The 21,486-nt window shown below is 30.7% G+C and overlaps 1 protein-coding gene across 4 annotated transcripts in view; it reads right to left on the reverse strand.

The window, feature by feature from the left end:
* Ppn (proteoglycan-like sulfated glycoprotein papilin) overlaps positions 1–21,486 on the reverse strand; it is a 79,022-nt gene that overhangs the window by 29,189 nt on the left and 28,347 nt on the right. For all 4 annotated transcript variants that reach the window (XM_018462828.1, XM_018462827.1, XM_018462829.1 and 1 more), the window contains exons 2-3: positions 6,700–6,760; positions 1,898–2,085 (exon numbers count right to left, since the gene is read on the reverse strand). In XM_018462828.1, the coding sequence (XP_018318330.1) occupies positions 1,898–2,085; positions 6,700–6,760 (249 nt within the window). The remainder of the gene's footprint in view (positions 1–1,897; positions 2,086–6,699; positions 6,761–21,486) is intronic.

The raw sequence follows: 21,486 nt of genomic DNA on the forward strand, positions 1-21,486 counted from the left end.
ACATTGAATTATTTAAAGCATTAAAGATTTAGCTTCGACCGGTATAGGCTGTTGAATTTCTATTATTAATATCTCTTTTTGCTTGATAAAATTTTTAGTGGGAGATTTCAAAATTTACGTAGTTTACGATTTACAGCATTACATATTGTGTTTTATTAACGTACGTAGAGTTTATGTACATAAGTGATTACAATGGATGCATTTTCAAAGTTTTATTATAATTTACTGTTGATATATAACGGAAATATTGCATTATTTATGAAAACGCTTGTTTCAAATCACTTTTAATATGAATATGAAATACTTAAAAGAAGATACTATTATATAACCATAACGTTTCCTTTATTGATTTATGATTAATTAGCAATTTCTAATTGATCAAAATTATATATCTCTCAACTATAGAAACAGCAAGTACATCATTGACAATTACCATGAAAATAAAGCGTTTCCTGCGCGATTGAATCGTAGCCAATACATTCATATGACCTGCGTGACACGATGCATTCGATGTGAGGAGCTGTCTAATGCGATGCGGGCATTACGCTCATTACGTGCTTTCACATTAGATACGATTATCTCGCTTTCTAAGATTCATACTGTATCATTAGCGATGAGCTTGTCCCAATCAGCCACTATATAACACAATGTCAATCATCGATCGATCACTCTTCCGATAAAATCAACTTCGTCTTTGCGATGGGAAATTGTGAGAATTTCTCGGAGATAGCGCGTGACGTCGAGAGACGCGTAAGTGCCTACGATTAATCTTCCCTTAGTTTCGAGATAAGAAGGATTTACGGAGGATCTGTTACGTTGGCGTGTGCTAGGAGAAAAGTTTTGTTGATTTATCCCAAATTTAATCGCGACTGACGTACGGCGCGGGTGCGGCGCGGGCGGCGCACTGTAAAAAGATTTGGTTGACGATTTCGTGTATATTATATATATTTGATTTATCATTTTATTCACAATTTATCATTTTATTTAAATAAAATTTCTAATTATATAACTTTCCAACAAAGTGTTTTTTTAAATACAACGTAAAGAAATGTATATCAATAATATTATAGGAGCTTAAAGTTATATATATATTAAAAAATGATACTTTTATACTTTTTTTCATCACAAATTTTTTTACATTATTTACATACTAAAGTTTGTAAATTATCACGGTATAATTATATTGTAAGTTATACAAGTAGAGTATGCAACATTTATCAATGTTTTGAGCAGTTTATTTAATTCGCTGCACAATATTACATCGAGATTTGATTAAATTCTTTGCAAGTTTGTATCCACTTTTAATCCAATCTCAATCGGATTGAGCATACCGTTGTAACAAATTCTAAAGGTAACGAGAAGCTCAAGGAGACGAAATGTCTTCTTTTGGATACATTTAACGAAGAACAATTTTCAAAGTAGTTTTGAAATTTTTTTCATATGCTTTGTGAATTTGAGTAAGCGCAATTACAAAGCATAGCAGACATCATATATTGATAATAATTTTTTTTACAATATTTATATTGTATGTACATACAATATCTAGTTAGAATTGTGGAAGAATATTTATATTTGCTTGTTAAAGTTTCCTACATTGCACAGAGAATTTCTTACTAGGAAATGTCATAAGAACTATAAAAAAAGATTAACAGTTTGCAATGTCTCACATCCACGAAAAATGCAGTACTATCATTTCCGTTTTCTACAATAATTCCACAAAATAGACATTAAGACATTCGTTTTTCTCGTACATGCCAAGTTCGTCTTCAACGCATCTCATTTGAACATTACTCTGAACATCACTCATCACTACGAGAGTGCGGCATTCTAATACAAATTGAGTGTGGTAGCAGATAGACAATGAATGCATAAAAGCTCGGCAAGTATAATAACTTACTCGATATCGAGACATTGTCTAGTTTGATGGGCGATCCCGCCACCGCAGGAGCGCGAACAGGAACTGGGTGTCGACCATGGTCCCCAATTGCCTCTCTCGGGCTCATCTGTGTCTGATACGAAGCTGCTAGGCAGATAACTTTCGCCATGTTGTCGGCGATGCCTCCCGTGCCTTAATTTTATGTGATACTGAAACAAGATTAAAAGAAATACATTTATTACGTTGTACTCGCGTTTCCTCGTTCCATGCTGCGCTGCATCGTGCGTCGAGAGAGTATATAGATATTACGAGGTCACAGACGGGGTCGCGTGAAAAAGATGTGGCCTGCCGTGAGAACGTAAGTGCGAAGGAAACATTTCGCGCGCTGAGTGCCCCCTTGTTCACCTGCAGTCTTCGCCTCTGGAGAACCATCCACGCGACGTACAGTTAAGCTTCGTGGATATCAATAGTAGTTGCGGTTTGCCACTTGTGACATTTTAATCGTTCAAAAATGGAAGCAGCTCATATGCATCGTACGTGAAACATATTTAAAGAACGTACTTTTCAATCCATTAATTTGTCGGAATTGATTACAGACTAAATTTTTTCTCATGAAAAAGTGTAGGTACTAGTAATCCCTTATTTAATCTTTGTGTTGCACTTGATATATCCAAATTTATATAATTGTAAAACTTTTAATTAATTTCCCATTCAAATATTCTCAGAATTTCGTGCATCAATGTGTTTCTTAAGAAATATACCCACTATTTTTCAAAATTCATTATTTAAATAATTATGTACATACGTAATTTATGCACACGTAAGATCTACCGTCTATATTTGCTGCGTAACTGTGTGTAGGTACTATATAAACGAAAAGAAACTTTATATACAATTTGAGATTTATATAAATTATTACAATAATTGAGTATTGTTTTGGGCAATGCATATTATGTCGTCCGCGGACAATCAGTTTTAAAGGTCGCTGTTATTGAGATCGAGACATAGCGGTCGTATATGAAATTTGACGATCGTAGAATGTTCCGTAAGATTGCGCGGTGAAGAGTTAATTAAATGGTTCGGAGAAATGGGCCTCTCTCTCCCGATGCGAGAGGTCAGTCGATGAACCATGAAAGTCGAACTCGACACGCCTCCTTCTTAATAATTGTCATATATATTGTCGCTGTCTGACCTCACGTCCGACACAAATAATAATAGGACTATTATAATGTCAATTTTTCCGCGAGTTTGTTGATAGCACTTCAATAATGTAACTAAAACTAAAACTAAAGATTCATATGCGTATCATAGTTATTTTTCTGTGGTGAATTATTATAAAAAGCGAAGAGGAATATACAGAAGCAGAGAAGCAACAAGTAATCTTGCTGTGATCTTGAAGATATGTTGTTCTGTTATTTTGTGTCATTACGTCAGCGGTTTACACTTATTTATTCTTCGTTTAAAATTCGTCTCATAATTTGACGGATGTATATATACCAAAATATATAATGAATATATATGTATATACCACGCGCGCGCGCGCATACACATTTTTTTAAGTGTTCATAAAATTAAAATTATATTAATATTATTTTAAGAAGAAGCTAGAAGAAGTACAATACGCTGCCATACGTTATAAAATAACTGGTAGGATATTCATTTAATATTTATATAGAAATATATACATTATATATAGAAGTATAATGGCAATTATACATATTTATATAAATATGTAAAAAATTAATTAGTGCATCAATACAAATTATGCACATAACAAAATCTCTCATAAATAGATAAACTTATTTTAACGATGCGAATTTCATGACATACCATTGCGCGATGTCGCGTGTCTGCCAAAATTAATAAATTTGTTTTCAAAATTCCTTTGCGTTTATAATAACCACTTAACTTACATTAGATTAGTCACGCAGTCTGAACAGGACTGCACTAATGTTAGTAAAAAACAGCTATGAGTCACTGCTGTATGAGTTTTTTCCTTTCTCTTCACATCACTTTTAATTACCACGCTTAATAATCTCATTGCGGGTCCTTACGAATGTCTCGAGTACTATATACTTGATACGCGACAGCACATTCATGCGGACGCATTTATTTTATTTAAAATTAAATTAAATTTAAAAATACAAATCCTCGCAAATTTGTCATTACAAATTTTCTTCATCTAATTTCAGATCAGTATAGGTATTGAAAAATATAATAACACTTTTTTTGATCTTTTTTGGGATCTGAATAAACGAAGTGTTTTTCGATAGATTTTTAGTCGCTGAAAATGAATCCGGTAGCGAAATTGGCCACGTCAGATTTCCGAGAAATTTATATTATAGGTAAAAGATAGCACTTTAAAGTGGTGTAAATGAAATTGAAAAAAAAAATTATTTTGGCTGCAGAAAAATGATAAATATGAATGAAAATGCCAACTTGATAGGCAAATTTCGCTGCCGGATTCGTTTTCAACGAGCAAAAATCCACTGGAAAACACTTTATTTATTCAGGTATTAAAAAAAGGTCTGTTTTTGCATAATTGTGTAATCTGAGATAGACGTATAAAGAATAATTTTCATAATTAAAACTGTGCCACAATACTATCCATTTATCGGTATTTCAATCAATTTAGTTGATTTTAAACAATATTAATAATATAATAATAGAATATAATAGAATAATTATTTATTTATAATTAATGTAATAATTATGTACAGATTTTAATATTATCTAGCATTATTAAGATCTTTATAAGATGCATAAGCATTAAATTAGTAAATTACTAAGTAATTTACTTTGTGATATTATTATAATATATGTATAGTGTAGTTTTCACATAATCGGTTTGTGTTTCAAGACTGAAAAATCAATTCGACGCGCAATTTAAATGACACACTATATAGATAGTAGATATATAAATTCACCATAGAATTATTTAAACACTTAAGATCCAGCTTGACCGTTAAAGGCTTTCTTTTCTTTCTTGTTATTTGTTTATTTAACTTTACTTACATATTACATACAGCGTTGTATTCACAGATTCATTTTAATATAATAATAAGGAAATACTACTGAAAGAAGACACTTTCTTTCTCTTTTTTTTCTCCTTTCTGTTTTCTCTTTCTACAATATTTACAACGTTCTTAAAACTATGTTGCCAATATCAAATTTTAGATCTATATAATTTTAATTAAACTTATTTTTGTTAAGTTGTGTCATGCTTATAATAATTTATAAATAAAGATTATAATAGCAAATTTATTATAATTAGCAAACTTGAAGATTCGGCAATTTATTTTATCCCACGAAATATTTTTAGGTATAAAGAAAATACTTTCCACTTATTTGAAGATGAGTTGCGATTATGTTGCAAACGTGACATAATGATTATAAAAGGTTGAAAGTTGCGTACATTTTGCTACGAATGAGTAATAACAAGATTTCGATTCTTCTCAGGTTATAAGTTATTTCCCATATAAATTGGACGCGGATTGTTGGATACAGACAATGACCATTGCAAAAGCACACTAGCCATGTACTTATATGCAATAAGATTATTGCGATCTATAATTCGTTTCTCTTATCCGTGTGTTCATCCTCAAGATTAAATTTTATAACCGAAATAACGACGATATTCAAGATAATATACAGAGATTACATACAATTACATAATGATGAGAAAGAAGTATTTATCAAAAATAAATAAGTAAATAAATATAATCGATACCGTGGCTACAACGAGCAATATAGGTTGTTAAAAAAATATTATATATATTATACAATTTAATTTATTATCATATTTTTTTAACAACCATTTTTGTAAAATTTGATCTGCAAAGAAATAGTTGCGCAAGATCGAAGAACTCGACAATGTTGAAAGTATAATGGTCAGATCAGATTAGATTTGTAAATGGAAATTATAGCATCCCGACAACTTTTTTTAAGAAGAGAAATTTTGTTAGAAAACGTTCTTATGATCCCCGGAGAATAAGAAAATGGAGGCATACAGGTATAAATAGGAGGAATGTAAAATTTGCGTTGTAATTTCACGAGCAAAATAAATTTATTAGATTAAGTAAATAAAAATGTCTTTGAAACATTTTTATAATCGTGTGAAAAGCAGAATTTAAAAAATTATATTAAATCGAAATATTATAATAATTCAAAAAGAACAATGGTAAGTTTAATCGGTTTTTAATCCAAATTATTATATTTAAAATTTCGAGAAAAACTCACTGTGAAGATTAATGAAACATTCAATAGTAACATTTAATGAGATACGTAGGAATTAGCATTATATAATCAATGTTTTATTTATAACTGAAGTATTTATTACTGAAGTAAAAAGAGAGGAATATACATCCATTATAGATAAGGTTTTATCATTATATTATAAAATAACATTTATATAATTTCAAAGATATCATTTATAATGAAAAAGGGGAAAAAAGAGAAAGAGAAATTATCCTAGTAGATGATAAAATAGTTAATGAATAAGTTTAGAAAGAGAAATATGGGTTACGGTTAAGTTCGAAGGCCATCCGTAATTATTGGTTACGTCGTAATGGTTTACGGAATCTTCATGTTTCCTATTGTCTTGGGTTTCCTAGGAACAAAATGTACCAAGATAATCTGTGTGAGAGACCGGGAGGCCTTGAAACCTGAACCATCATCAAAGAGAGGGCAATAAAACCTGAGAGAATTTCGTCAAGACGTGTTGAGACCCTTGTCGTGACTTTATTCTGGTCTTCAAGATAACTCTCGTGATGTTTTTATACTGTAATGTAAGTATTATTTGTTTTATATATAAATAGACTTACATGTTTTGCGAGAGAATCATGCACGTATGCTGATATAATAAATATTACGAGTCCCAGCGACCTGAAAAGAAAAACATTACGTTTAATGATATATCTTATATTTTATTACGTAGAAATATTAATAAGAGGATGTAATATGACGTGTTTATTTATTGCTACTATCGATAGCATTCGATGTATATGATAACATTGTCATTCTGACTTTTAAATTTTGTGTGTGTGTGTGTGTGTGTGTGTGTGTGTGTGTGTGTGTGTGTGTGTGTGTGTGTGTGTGTGATGCGTGCGTACGTGCATGAATGTAAATGTATTATTGTTATAATATTCTGATTAATTTTTTTAAATATTCTGATGTATAACTTTATTAGGTATATGCACGCTGAGTAGGTGCGTGAATAACATGCGCGCACACGCCCATTTGTATATGAAAGAGGAAACGAAAGATTAATGCGTACTATAGTGCAAAATAAAATTCATCTTTTTACATAAAAATGTTAAAATAAATGTATACGTTATGCTGTACACGTAATTATTAGCACAATAGATCTTGACCTGTTAGGCTTTCATGCTACAGTAACAGGCTTTATTACTGCTACTTACTGTAGAGATAAGTTTTATTAGTTCCGCGGTTCCTTACATTAACGAAACAATGAACCCAACAGACACCATTAGCATTATATGATATTACATAAATCGAATACTCATAATTTGAATGAGCATCAAATAATAAGACAGCATGTAATTTATTCGGGATTTATACGCGATACTTAAAAACTTTACTTTATAGTTGGCATATACAAAATAAATATAATAAAGCAATACTTATTTAACTATATAAGTAAATAACTTTCAATTATTAATTTATAATAGAAATAAACAATTTTTTATTGTCGCCATTAATTGCAATGAAAATTAATGATAGATCATAATTTTATTTTATGCATTAATAGTAGGAAAAATCTAAATTACATAATAATCAACAATTACATGAAAGCTAGTGCAAAAAATAGAAAAAATATATATAATATATATAATATATATTAGTAACATAAATTGGGAGCAAGTGCAATGTCAATCATGGCGGAAATCTTGAATGGGCATGTTTTTGCAGTACGTTGGCACGCGTCATTGCGTAAGTTCTTCGAGTGGTCGCCATTCAGGTTTGGAACGATGCGATGCTCGGAACTGCTGCCGCGCCAGTGACTGACTATCCAGAATAGGTGAGCGATATGCAGGCGTTTGTTCCCTAATAGCACACTTTATCCTGGGGATGTTCACAGGACATACAGACGTCCTCTGGACATCTTAAGAACATCTCCTGGAGGTCTGTGTTATTAGGGTTATCAGCGGGCCGGTGTAATAGTCTCATGAAAAATAATTTATCGATTTTACGCGACGATAATTACAAGCGTTTATATACACCACATCGTATTTAAAATCGATATATAATGGTTATTCTGCATTATTAAGAACAACTCGAACAATTGTCAAATTTCAAACTCAAGATTGTAATGTCAAAACGAATAAATTTAAAAATAGTCTAATATTTCAATGATATACAATATATGATGCATTACTTAGTCTTCAGCCAGTTGAATTACAAACAATAAAGAATTAAAAGATTCAAAGCACAATCAACTCGAATAATGTTCTAAAATCGTTCGTCAACAAATTATTGAAAATATTGAATATTGAAAATATTGAAAATTATTGTTTATTTCAATGCACAAGCATCATGTTTATCTTCTGCATTTTTATTTAATTAACAATTTCAAATTATTATTGTATATCAATGGAATAATAGAACAATTATAATTTGATTTATAAAAATGTGACAATAAAAATATAGAAAAAAGAAATATCTATAAAAAGACAATATTTGTGTGAAATACTTTTCTTGAAAACAAATTGTATATAAATTAAACGTAAGAAAGTTGTACAAATCACGATTTAAGATTGCAATTATTATGATTGATGGCAATTGCAAGAAAATATGTCAGCTAAAGTAATTCCATGAAATGAAACATGCAACTAGATATAAATATATAGAAGAGTAAATATCGCTTGGGTCAGTTTTCAGCACACTAAATGCCTAACCCACAGCGATGTCCGTAGCATATTTTTCTACAATGTAATACTGTTGACTGGTCTAACATTATTTTTTAATTTTTCATCTTTTAAATATTTGTCATGCGGAAATAGTTTAATCGGAAAATGTCCTAATTGCAAGTGCCAATAACGCAGCTCTAATATAATTACTAATACTCGATAATATCAAGCTATTCAAGTTCGAAATTTCGAAAATGCTTCTATATTTGTGAAAATAACTTCTTCTATTCTCAATATTGTGGAGATAGCTTTGTTGGTACCAAGTTTCATATTGTAGTATACAGTTTGCAGAACGTCTAGTTATGAAATTCTCTCATGCCCTTCTGAGAATGTTAATAAAATTAGTTTCGAGATTATTCGATTAAGTTAAAAATATGCGAATTAGTGACGAAAAGTATAAAGACAGGAATAATTTTAAATAGCTTAACTAGCATAATTGTGCATCAAATCGATACGTCAATTACGGCCTTTTTTTAAAAATTAAGCGATTATTATCGTCTATGTCCCTTTGTAACTTTTAAACATCTGAAAAATTGCCAATACATATTCAGAGATGATAGTTATTCTGAGAAAGATGAAACACAAACGTAATGTTATTTTGCGACGTATAAGATCATCTCAAGACGTATAAGAAAAGAATCATATAGCGAAACAATAAAATCGCTGCGTTATCGTACTAAAATTTCAACATATTACATATATAGAAACAATACTCATCGTCGATCTTTGTGTTAAGTTAATCGCATAGTTGCAACTATAAAATATTTAATCGCTATATTATATTTTCGATGTATTAATTGAGATTTGAAATCTTGGGTCCATATGCAAATCGATCGAGACCAAATTGTGCATTCGTACCTTAGCCCTTCTAAGAAGACCTCCCACGATCGCATTCTTTAAACTTATTCATATATCTCTTCAAGTATACGCAGATTAGAATGTCTAATTAAATTGCGGTCAAAATCGCACACTGTTTCACGACATAGCATAGTTGTATATATTATAAACGTTCCATCTAATGAAAACTATAAATAGACTGTCCGTATATAGTGTGCAACCTTTTTCTTCCATCAGTATTTGTTTAAACCAAATTTTCTATTGATATTTAATAAGACGAATATGCATGCCTTTTTATGCCTAAATTACAATTTATAATAAACGTATTTATATTTAAAATTTTATTTTTTATTTTTTATTTAAAATAAATTAAAGAGAAGAAGGATAATAGTAGTGTGAAAATGCTGACTGCTAATGTTGTGGGCAGGATATTTTACACTATAAAAAATGTATGTTTTGAGATAAAGAGTATGAAGAAAAAGTATAATATATTCGAAAAGACTAATGTGGAACGCAAGGGAATCCACGGAATCTAGGCACAAGGTAGGGTGCAGCATCTCTCTGATTGGACAACGGGCTAATTAGTATTGCAAGGACGATACTTGCAGTGCTGTTAAAAGTGATAAAAAAGCATCGGTGTGCTCACGCAAAAGTACCTCGGGCGCTTCTATATATCAGATTATAGCTAGGGAACGTGGCCGTCTTTTACGCAGCCGACCTGTAGATAGCGGCAATCCGATAACATTGTAATTGGTTTATCGATTATTATTAATAATGACTGTTCACGGTCTATCGACAGGGTGCAGCATGCATCGACCTGGGACGCGATATATGCGCCCCGACTTATGATAATAATCGAAGTGCCCCTTTTCCCCTTTATATAACTTATATTTTTATAAAATATCAAAGATTTTACCACGCGAATCTTTTAGTCTCTATCGATCGAACGTTCAATAGTGCCAGTTAAAATATTATGTACGAAACAATTCATAATATAAGGAAGAAAATCAGTATCGTATTTACAATAAATATACATATTTATATAAAAATGGAAATATATATATATATGTGTGTGTGTGTGTGCAACTTTGCATAATTAAGTAAAATAAAGTAAAATTGTACCTATTAATCGTTGTATTTATTCGGATATATACGAATTTATGGAGACTTATTGTAGAGAGAGTATGTGATGAGAGAGTCATAAATTTTTTCAAAAATACTTTTAAATAGAATGTTTTTCTAAGGATCGAATATTGAGATTGAGATAATTTTGGATAAAATCAATTTTCAATCCAAGATTATAAACTACAACACGCTACTAATTCGTTAATCACAAATATTCAAAAGTCAATTAGCATCTTTGGCAAAAGCATTGAACATCGGATCAATTAATTATATTATCAATTTCCATTACGCTTACATATAAGGTTTGTTCGCGTGGCAAGCTCCAACATGCTCCAACGTGCTCTTACCATAGCTCCTACTCACTCTATCAAGCGCATTAGAGTGAGTAAGAGCTATGGTAGGAACATATTGGAACATGTTGGAGCATGCGACGCAAACAAACCTATAATGATCTATTCATGGTGTACACTTGAAAACGTCTCGCTCGAATTTTTGATCTCGAGGATCGCGATTCGAGTTTACAGCTCTCGCATAAAATTTATTATGGAATAAATTTCTTATAAACTTGTCTTGTATCATATCGTTCCAACTATCGAGCAACTGTGTCTACAAAGTTATTTTCATTTGGATTTATGCGAATTATTCATCGCAAAATATAATATATCCGACAAGAATTCCATGCGTGAAAATGTGTGATATATGTATAATTATACATGATACATCGTTAGAGTATTGTATTGCTATAAATAACATAATACTATCCAGCTATAATATCTATTTTATTATGACTTTGATTTATGACGTATCTGCGACAAAACATTGTACAACTAAGATTCGAATATATAAATAATTATTATTAATATATAGCTATATGTTATGTCACAATTTTTTTAAATAGATAGATATAATATTTCGATACGTGTCTGTATATTATAACACATTGTAACTTATTCCGACAATGATAGCCGTGACAATGTATTGGACACGTTATACATAAAATTTACCACAAATGCACTTACAACGTAAAATATTTTTGCACAAGAGTGAATCGCAGAGGAAGACTGTTTAACATTTGACCCTCACGCGTATTACTTGACTAATGCAAATTATGTCACTCATTTAACATATGTTCATTGGCGATTAATGCATTATTTTTTAATAAAAACGACAGAAAGCAAAGAGTTAAATGTGCGAATGTAAATATATATATATATATATATATAAGGTACCTAAGCCAAATAAGGCCCAGGCACTAAATAAGACCCACTATTAAATTTATTACTTTAGAACTCGCTTTACGCCTGCACTATATGCTTAAAAGATATGTCACAGGAAGTAGATAAAAAAATGATTAAAGAATTGGAATCGATAGCAACACGTTTGTTTAACAACAACAACTTGTGTGTATGAGGCTTATAGTATGAGCCATTTTTATAACAATCCGCTGCAAAATTTATTAGTATACAATGTTTCATAATTTATTATAATTCATAATAATATTATTCAACTTCCTAACTATGGAAAATAACTAATAAATAATTTTTTTTAAATAAGTATAAGTATTTTTTTTTAAACATGTACTTATTAAATAAGGCCCACTTATGTGATTTTTACTATAGCTATTATTATTTGTTTGTTATGTGTGGAGTTTACGCCATAACGATTTTTGACTATCTTTTAAGAAGCCAAAATTGCATTCAAATTGCTAAAAGTTTTCAAAGATTGAAAAGTTAATCATAAACAAAATTAAAGATAATTGTAATATTTGAGAGCAGAATAGTCCTAAGGAATTTTCTTTCTATGATTAATAATCATTTTAAAACTGATTTAAAAAGAAAATGTTTACTTTCTTTGTTATTTTTAATTTATTTTATTTTTGGGAGTGAATGAAATGAAGATTTGATTCTCACTTAGTTTATTTCAATATCCCTATAAATAGAATTAAAAAAAAATAAAATAAGTTAGGTGGGCCTTATTCGGCTCAAGTACCTTATACATATATATATATATATATATATACACACACAAGTATATATTATAGACTTTTTCAATATCCGGATTACGATCATCGTGAAGAATTCTGATGATATATTCTATATCTTCGGCTGTTGCACTATTTGTTTCTGTTGCACCATTGCTATAATAGATACAAACTCTCGATACATACAATCATGATTCTTTAGAGAAAAACAAATATTTATTCATTAATTACTCGACCGTAAACCGTCGAGTATAAACTGTCTGATTATTATGCCGAGAAAAGGAACTATGCAAAAAATTCATGACTTTCGAATTTTTGCATTATTAACGATTAATGTGTGGTTTTGCACAAATAATAATATTACCAATATATGAAATTATATGTTTGAATTAACAAAATAAATTATTCGTGTGTATATATGATATTATATAAGTTGTAAAAAATGTATCTTTATAATATAGTTCATATAACGTATTTGGTTTCTGTTGTGCAAAAACAGAACTGCTTTTTTATCGTATCCCATCTTACGCACGTGCGTCACGTAATAATAAGAGCAATTTGTACGTGGGGGGATAGCGGACCATATAATTTTCGCGAATACACGTGAGAAATCGATCGTTTTTTTAAAGCGAACTGTCGGCACCTTGCAATTGAGCGTGATTACTGTGGACATTGCGATGGACCATAATCATCTTTACAAAAAACGCTTTTGGTCAATTGCATAGCAAATGTTTCACGTTCCTTACAAAAGTAGGTATAATATCACTAACATAATGTTCGATCTCCCAATAAAACAATTGTTTGACCTTATTTAAGAAGAGACGTTCAGAAATATAGCAGTAGGAATATAAAATTAAAGTTGGAATAAATGAGAGTGCGTATGAATTGTACCTACTAAAGATATTAACATATTTTTAATTATTAAAAATTTTTATAAATAAAATAAAATTCGTAGTCATGGCAAATTTACTCCATCCCACGTGATGCGTTAATGTAGAACAGAACAGTATTGTATAATATATGTATATGTACATGTAATGTATATATACAGGATGTCCGGTAAGTTTTGACAAAGCGCTTGTGTGTAGATAGAACGAATTAAACTGAACCCGAACTGAATTTGCGTTTTAAAGGAAAAAAATGTAGTTTTAAAGCAAAGAATTTGTGTTTGTAGAGCAGGAAATATTTTATTATGTGTAATGTACACCTTTTCCATTCTTTTTATATAGACAGAGGTTTAAATCTAGCAAGGAATACCCAATATCTGAAAATACTGAATGAATCAAATAAACAAAAACATTTTGCAACACACACACAAATTCTTTGCTTTAAAACCATATTTTTTTTCCTTCAAAACGCAAATTCTATGCTTTTAAAAGTACAAATTCTCTGTGCTCTAAAGACACAAATTATATAAGAAAATATTTTGCGCTGTTAAAGCAGGGAATTTGTCTCATCGGAGCGTAGTCATGTCCAAAAGTTAGATTTTATTGAAGAACTTTTTTTGTTAATAACTTTTTAACGAACAACGAGCGACGGTTAAAATTTGTTCAAGGTCACTCGGGGTCATGACCATGACAACATATGTCAAAGTCAAGATCATTGGAGGATGGTCCCTTATACTGCATAATTACCAAATCTTTTTTTAGTATAGCCTAAATTCATTCACTATTCAACTGTGAAGACAAATTTACAACTAATTTATCCTTTTATGTTCGATTTATGCATCATATTTGCAAGAGTAATTAGAATCAGGTACTGCAATTGCTATTCTATTGAGCCTACTACTGGCAGTAGATCCTTTTGGGAATAATAGAGGCGGTACTTGTGTTCGAGATACCACTTGCTTGATGCAAGCGTAATCCCTTCGTGATATAATCGCATTAGGAATCCTACAAGATTGCCTCCCCAGAGCGTAATCGAAGGTCAATATCGAGATGGGATTATGTCCCGAGTGTATCAATCTCCTAATGCAATCATGGCCGATCAAGATATCGATATATATGTATAGTGCTCTGCTGCAACATTTCATCACACAGTATAATTAATTAAAAATCGACAAACGCACGAGAAACCATCAAATAAAAGGTATCATATTAAATAAAATTCTAACGCGTATTTCCTTTTTGAAAAATTAATCGGCAATAAAAATCGAAGATGAAATTTACGTCTCTGTCTCGCTACTGACTGCAATTGAGGTAATTGATTAATGTTTTCCAATAATGTTTAAATTAATAAAAAGGAAATAAATATGACAAAAATTGATATTATTAATTGTGATATTAATATTTATAAATTAGTAATAAAATTTTAAAACTAATTGTATAAATAAAGATTAGAAAAGAAAATTTATTTATAATATTTATAATATGTTGCAAATTTATTTTATTTCTAAATTCTCTAATTTTTTAATATTTAACTAAATCAGTAATCAATATAACATTTGAAACGAGAAAAGTTAATTCGTAAAGTTAAAATGAATGGACAATTCATTTGATTCGTCTTCTAAAATAGTAGAAGAAAACATATGAAAATTTAAGAAACAAATATTCTAATTTACAGTATAAAATTTAATATCTTGTAGTAAATTTTCTCTGACAATAAATCATATTTAACTATATTTCTCATTAATGAAATGTAATATATAATATATATGCACACATGTGAGATGTGCGCACGCGATTGCACTTGTGCGTTATTAGTTCGCGCTTTACGCATTCGCGATAGTGAATTTCCGCGGATACGAGTTCATTCAGGCACGATAACAGTACTCTCGAGAGGCTATAGAGAGTTCGGCTCTTACTTTAGCCGCAGGTGCAAAGTTCACGCGCTGGTGAGAAAGTGGTCTTGACTTACGAGCCGGGTGCTGGCCCGGTCACGGCAGTCGTAATTAATCATGCGGCACACGGAACGCGTACCTAATCTCATAATGATGGTAACAAGCCAAAAGATCGCGCGCGGTTCGTCATTAAGCCAAATTAGAAAAATAAGAATTGATTGCGTAGGTATTTTTTCACGAACCAATAGTAAACTTCTTGAGTTTTAATTGCAATCCCAAAGTGACCGTAAGATCTCTCCATCATCGGGATTGAGATCCATCAAATCGTATTATTGTGAGTATACATTAATTAATAGAATTTATGCTATTTCCCTAACACTAAATAGTTTTAATATGTTTATTGCTTCTGTTATTTTAATATTAAAAATTTTTCATTTTAATGTTTATATCGATGCGTTTAAATATATCGAATACCGTTTCCAGTTCTCAATCACATTCATTTCTTTCCTAGATAATTTATTCCGAACACTCCAGTAATTATCATGTATTCAATAATTTATTAAATAGTTCGATAAAGATAACTAATTGTAAATATAATTCGTGCTTGCGTGTTAATTAATTATCATGGATGATGTTGTAATTTGTGAACATTGCGCGAAATGCCGTTTATCTTTAATTCGAGAAAAAGAATGAGATGAAAAAGACTCTTGTTTGCAGAACGAGACAAGAAAAACGATATTCTGTGTCGCCAACACAAAACCGACCATATCTTTACCTATCGCATATTTTACCATTTTTTCCTGCAATGATATTACCCAATCCTACTTTACCTGATGAAATCCTTTCCCACATTTTCATCTTTCCTTTCTCCTTGCATCCTTTAAAACATCATCTCAAACATCATTTCTACTTCTAATTAAATCTAAGAAGTAAAAAATCGTGCGATTTTCGATGGGAATAGTAATGCTTAAAATATTTGATGTGTAAATGCATGGTTTCGCTCGAGGAGCAAAAATTTATAGCGGATATACAACGAAATCAGTCGTCATGCAACACCAGCATATGTGTTGCTCCAACATTTGCCATTGTTAAATTATACATATATGAAGTCACAATGCAAATTATATTGACAGATGCATAATTAAATCCTGAAATTCTATTATAATGTAAAATTCTACTTCTGTTTTCATACTTTGTAATAACAAAAGTAGCAAAAAATAAGTTGGCCATGCTTTGGTTTATACAAAGTGTTTGCTCTCTTTGATTGTAAACAAAACATTGTGACGAAAATTTAAACTAAATACAGTCTTGTAAAATATAATAGTATGAACTGTGGAAATTAATAATCTCATGGTAGTTATAAAAAAAAGCAAGTACTTACCTACAAAATATTACATCATGACTACGATTTTCTGCATTTTGTTTTACTGACAATAACAGAATGAACAAATTGAGCAATAAACTAATGAAATCGAGTCAGATGGATAACTTGCACGATTTATTAGTGTTGTCTGTTGAATTGATCGTGTAATTACCTACAAACAGCGAGATTATATTGGATAGTAGGCCATGCAGTTTCTGATTATCTTATAATATGCATATTAAAAATTAAAATATGTATTTAGTTCTTTTCAAAATGAAAAAATCTTACAGTAGAAACCAACAGATAAGCCAAACAATAAAGGCTCTAAATATTAATTAATAAGAACAAATAAAAGAAAAAAAGAGTATGTAAAAGCCAACCGTAGAACTTATTGTGTGCGTAAAAATAATTATTTTTTTTATTTAAAAAATATATTTTTAGAATAATAAATATAGCTAATGGCCAAGATATTATCATCAGAAATGAAAACAAATTAGAAAAAAATTGATCAATATTTTTAAAAATTTATTAGAAAAGGTATCATATTTTTGCATGTAATACTCTTCGTATTACATATATGTACTTTCCTTTCCTTCTAATGTGACCTTGTGTGAAGCGTAAAGAAAGCAACTACACAGAATTGCGGATAACATTGTTCACTGTCTTCGAAAGAATGACCAGTTTCACGCCGGTACGAATACGAGAAAAATGAGCTCTTTGGTCATGGTTCCTGGAAGTCTGGGTGGAGAAGAAAAACAAATTGCCTCAGAACCACTATCTTCAGGTGACCTGCATCGAATAGCCTCTTCGTAGGAAACCACGCGACTAAGTTCTGTCATATATATATTGGTCTAGCTTCACAGTTTCGCGTTTCGCGGAGAGAGCGAGTCTTACATAACCCAGTATTTTTTACCTGTTATGCGGCAGATGTGTGTTGCCCTGACAATGAGATGTTTAAAAAAAGATTTGAATCTCATGAATGATATCGCGAGAAACGACGTTGCCATTACTTCTTGCTAATTAGCGTTGCAATTACATTCTGCCTACTGCGAAAGAAGTTGGAATCTACTATAGCAAAATGTGATATAATGAATATTATGAATAAATGTAACGAAAAGGTGATAGTTTTTTTGCGATCTGTTTTTCAGTATATCAGGCGACTTTCGAATATCTTTGAATCGAATGAGAATCGAGACAAAAAGAAGATTTAAATGCGACTACTAAAACATCGGCAGTCCCTTCGTCTCTACTATGGGCTAATTGAGTGGAATTCGGATTAGTAATGGTATAGGTAGTGTATTGGCGAATTCACAGTCGGATCGACCAAGCCTGCAGCCGTTTCCCACTCTTTCAAAACGCATAGCCAGACGCTTCTGCACTAACCATTTCTTTGCTCTCGCCCTTTTTGAATTCTTTCGCGCTCAGGCTACGTTCGGAAACCCCACCCGAGAGCCCCATTATTTTAACCTTGTTATTCATCGAATGTTAAACAAGAACAAAATGATACATCATAGGGTTACTCGGGTGGTGTTTCCGAACGTAGCCTTTAGAGAGTCTGCACAGACGTTATCGTCCGAAACGTTGAACTTTTAATTCCTTTTATCAAACGGACCAGATGTACGCGCGTTAGTAAATAAAAATTAATATTTTTATCCGGATTTTCGAATTCCGGCTGAGATAATATTTTTCGCAATAAATTATTTATAGTTTTTGAGATACTTATAATAGCATCAAATCATTAACACCTTTCTAAGATGCTTATTAGCAGCACACACACAATACTATTAAATTGTTTGTCAATTTAACTTGTGATGAACTCTTACTCCTGCTTGATCGATTTAGGACTATGTTTTAAAACCAACAAATAATCAGCGCATAGATAGCTTGAACTGGAAATTGTATAAATTTACAAGAAATATTATTAAGCACGAAGAACTGCCTTGACTAAATATGGTGTTTTTCACTCATGTGTGTTTAATATTTTTATAATCGTTTGGCTTTCAGTTATAAATACAGTTGGTATGATTGAAAATTAAAATCGTGTAAAAGGTAAGTTGAACATTAAACTACTCACATCAAAAGTGAGACTGCGAATTTATTGCAAGTAGTTTGTAATTAATTAGCTACGTTTATAGTTGTTAAGTTATTGTTTAATCTATTTATAATTTGATATAGTAGATATAATGCGAACTCAATTTGACATATAATTTGATGGGTTTACATATTACCAGTCCAGTCTTAAGGATATTAACAATGTTAATACACACTTGTTACGTATCTCAGCAATCTCACTTTTTTTATTTATACATTAATTGCAATTAGTTTATATTCTATGTTAAAGGATATTAGTCATTTTTGGCTTTTTTTGTAATTATTGAGAGTGGCCAAAAAGTGTGGGGTCGAAATGTTTAATTGTTTTTAATTAATATTTCATATAGATTTTCTATGTACACATGAACAACTGATGTTGACGACTCTTATATTTACACTTTTGTATTTTTTTTAAATCGCATGTTTGACAATTTTAAAAAATTTCAAGTTCCATGCTTTTTAATGATAAGATTTTCATAGATTCGTCAAGCTACGATAATAGTTTAAACGATAATTTTATGAATTGATACGATAATAGTAGATATGTATACTATCTACTATTTTTATCGTATAATTTCCTTTTCTTATAATATTATTTCATATGATTATCAGTGTCAAATAATAATATAAATAAATGATGTTCTATATCATGCACAGTGAGAAAAAGAGTTCTGTACCTTATAGCGTGTTAGCTTCGACGCAAAGGACGCGCAATTTCACTAGTTTTGGATGAGGATGCGTAATAATAAGTACGAGGAAATGCGGGGGAAGAGATGCTATCATCCTAACGTCCGGGATGTGGTTCCTATCTAAACGGACAGAAGAGCTGGTATCGTATGCCCACGCAATACCAAGCAAATAATTGCTCAATAAATCGCCGATTTCATTATATTAAAATGGCTATTATTTCACTAATGCGCAATAACGAGCTATCGAAGCGTGGAGAAGAGCTTATAGGCAACACACATGTTATATATATATTATATATATATGTATGTATATGTATAATAGAAGTGACAAAACCTATTAGTTAAATTTTCCGTTAAATTATTATAAACGAATCGACTGTTCTCGTTTCTCAATTGTAAAATTAAACGAGTTTAAAAACAGCAATACAAATTTATAATTTTCGAAATTGCTCCAAAAGAGAAGAGGAAAGAAGAAAGAGAGAAGCGTATATATACCTATATATATATACACATACATATATATTTATAATATACCTATATGTATTTACGTTACGAACTGCACCCTCCTTATTCCTTTCCTCTCTCTCTCGTACGTATTAATATATTATTTTAATATGATTTTACGCAAACAATAATATGTAAAGCAAATTAACATAAAAATATAATTTCATACAAAATAGATTGCATATTTAATAATTGTTTAATTGCTTGCGTTAAGTCAACTCATCTGATGTTCACTGAAAATAAAATTTCTGAGACTGATCTAAATTGATACTGCAAAACTGATTAATAGATAGACGCGAACAATATTATCTCTCTTGAACCTTATGAAAAATTTATTAACAATTTATGCAAATTTCATTGATTACATATCAATTCTATTTATTGTCGTAACGTATATCTTATTTCCTAAGAGGATAGCTTACAAAAACATGTTCTTTTTAGGTAATTATTGTATTTTAAATGAGACAAGGTGTTTCTTGTAGATTTTTAGATGTTAAAAAACAATGCCGCAAGCAATTTTACTTGAAAAATGTATTGGTGAAATTTAATTGTGGCATCGTTTTTAGCATCTAAAATCTATAAAAAAAAACTTGTCTAGTTTAACATAATTTTTTGCTGTAAACTAGTATAAAAAATTCTGCAAGCGTTGTTATATGCATCAATGAATATAAAATATCAAATTACAATTATATTCACAATTATAAACGAGAATTATAAACACAATTGTTCACAATTATAAGCGAGACAACTTATAACTACATTTAACGTTATAAGGTATAGACGCGAGTGTGGATTCTGTTCGTTAATAAAAATCTTTCTGCATGGGTCTACTAATTATAAAGTTTGTTTACGATGATTTGCCATATTAAGTTGACCTCAATTCTCAACTTCCATTATTTTAGCATTGTATAAACGAATAACGAAAACATATATGTATATATATAACACTAGAGTCAATTTTGGAGTTGCGGTGGACCACCCACACGGCATCCTCTTTGTTTGGTAGTTCTTTTACAGTCGGTCGCGCCGACTGTTCGTGACATCAGCACTAACACATGGAGACTGAAGAATTTTCGACACTCACACAAACGGTAACATGCACGTGTCTACTTATGTATACTTTATACAAATAAAACTAGAGCCCATCGCACAGATAAAAACGTAAGGCATGAGTAAAACGTAAGCAGTAAGCAAATTGCAGCCGATCTGCACAGTAGAGTAGAGACCGTAAGGCCTGTAGCGAATCCAATGTTATGATTTCCTTACTGCTTACGTCTCACTACCTTACTTTTTTGTATGTGCCATGGGCTTC

Source organism: Mycetomoellerius zeteki, unplaced genomic scaffold (genome assembly GCF_001594055.1).
Source record: "Mycetomoellerius zeteki isolate Tzet28-1 unplaced genomic scaffold, Tzet1.0 scaffold146, whole genome shotgun sequence".
NCBI classification, from domain to species: Eukaryota; Metazoa; Arthropoda; class Insecta; order Hymenoptera; family Formicidae; genus Mycetomoellerius; species Mycetomoellerius zeteki.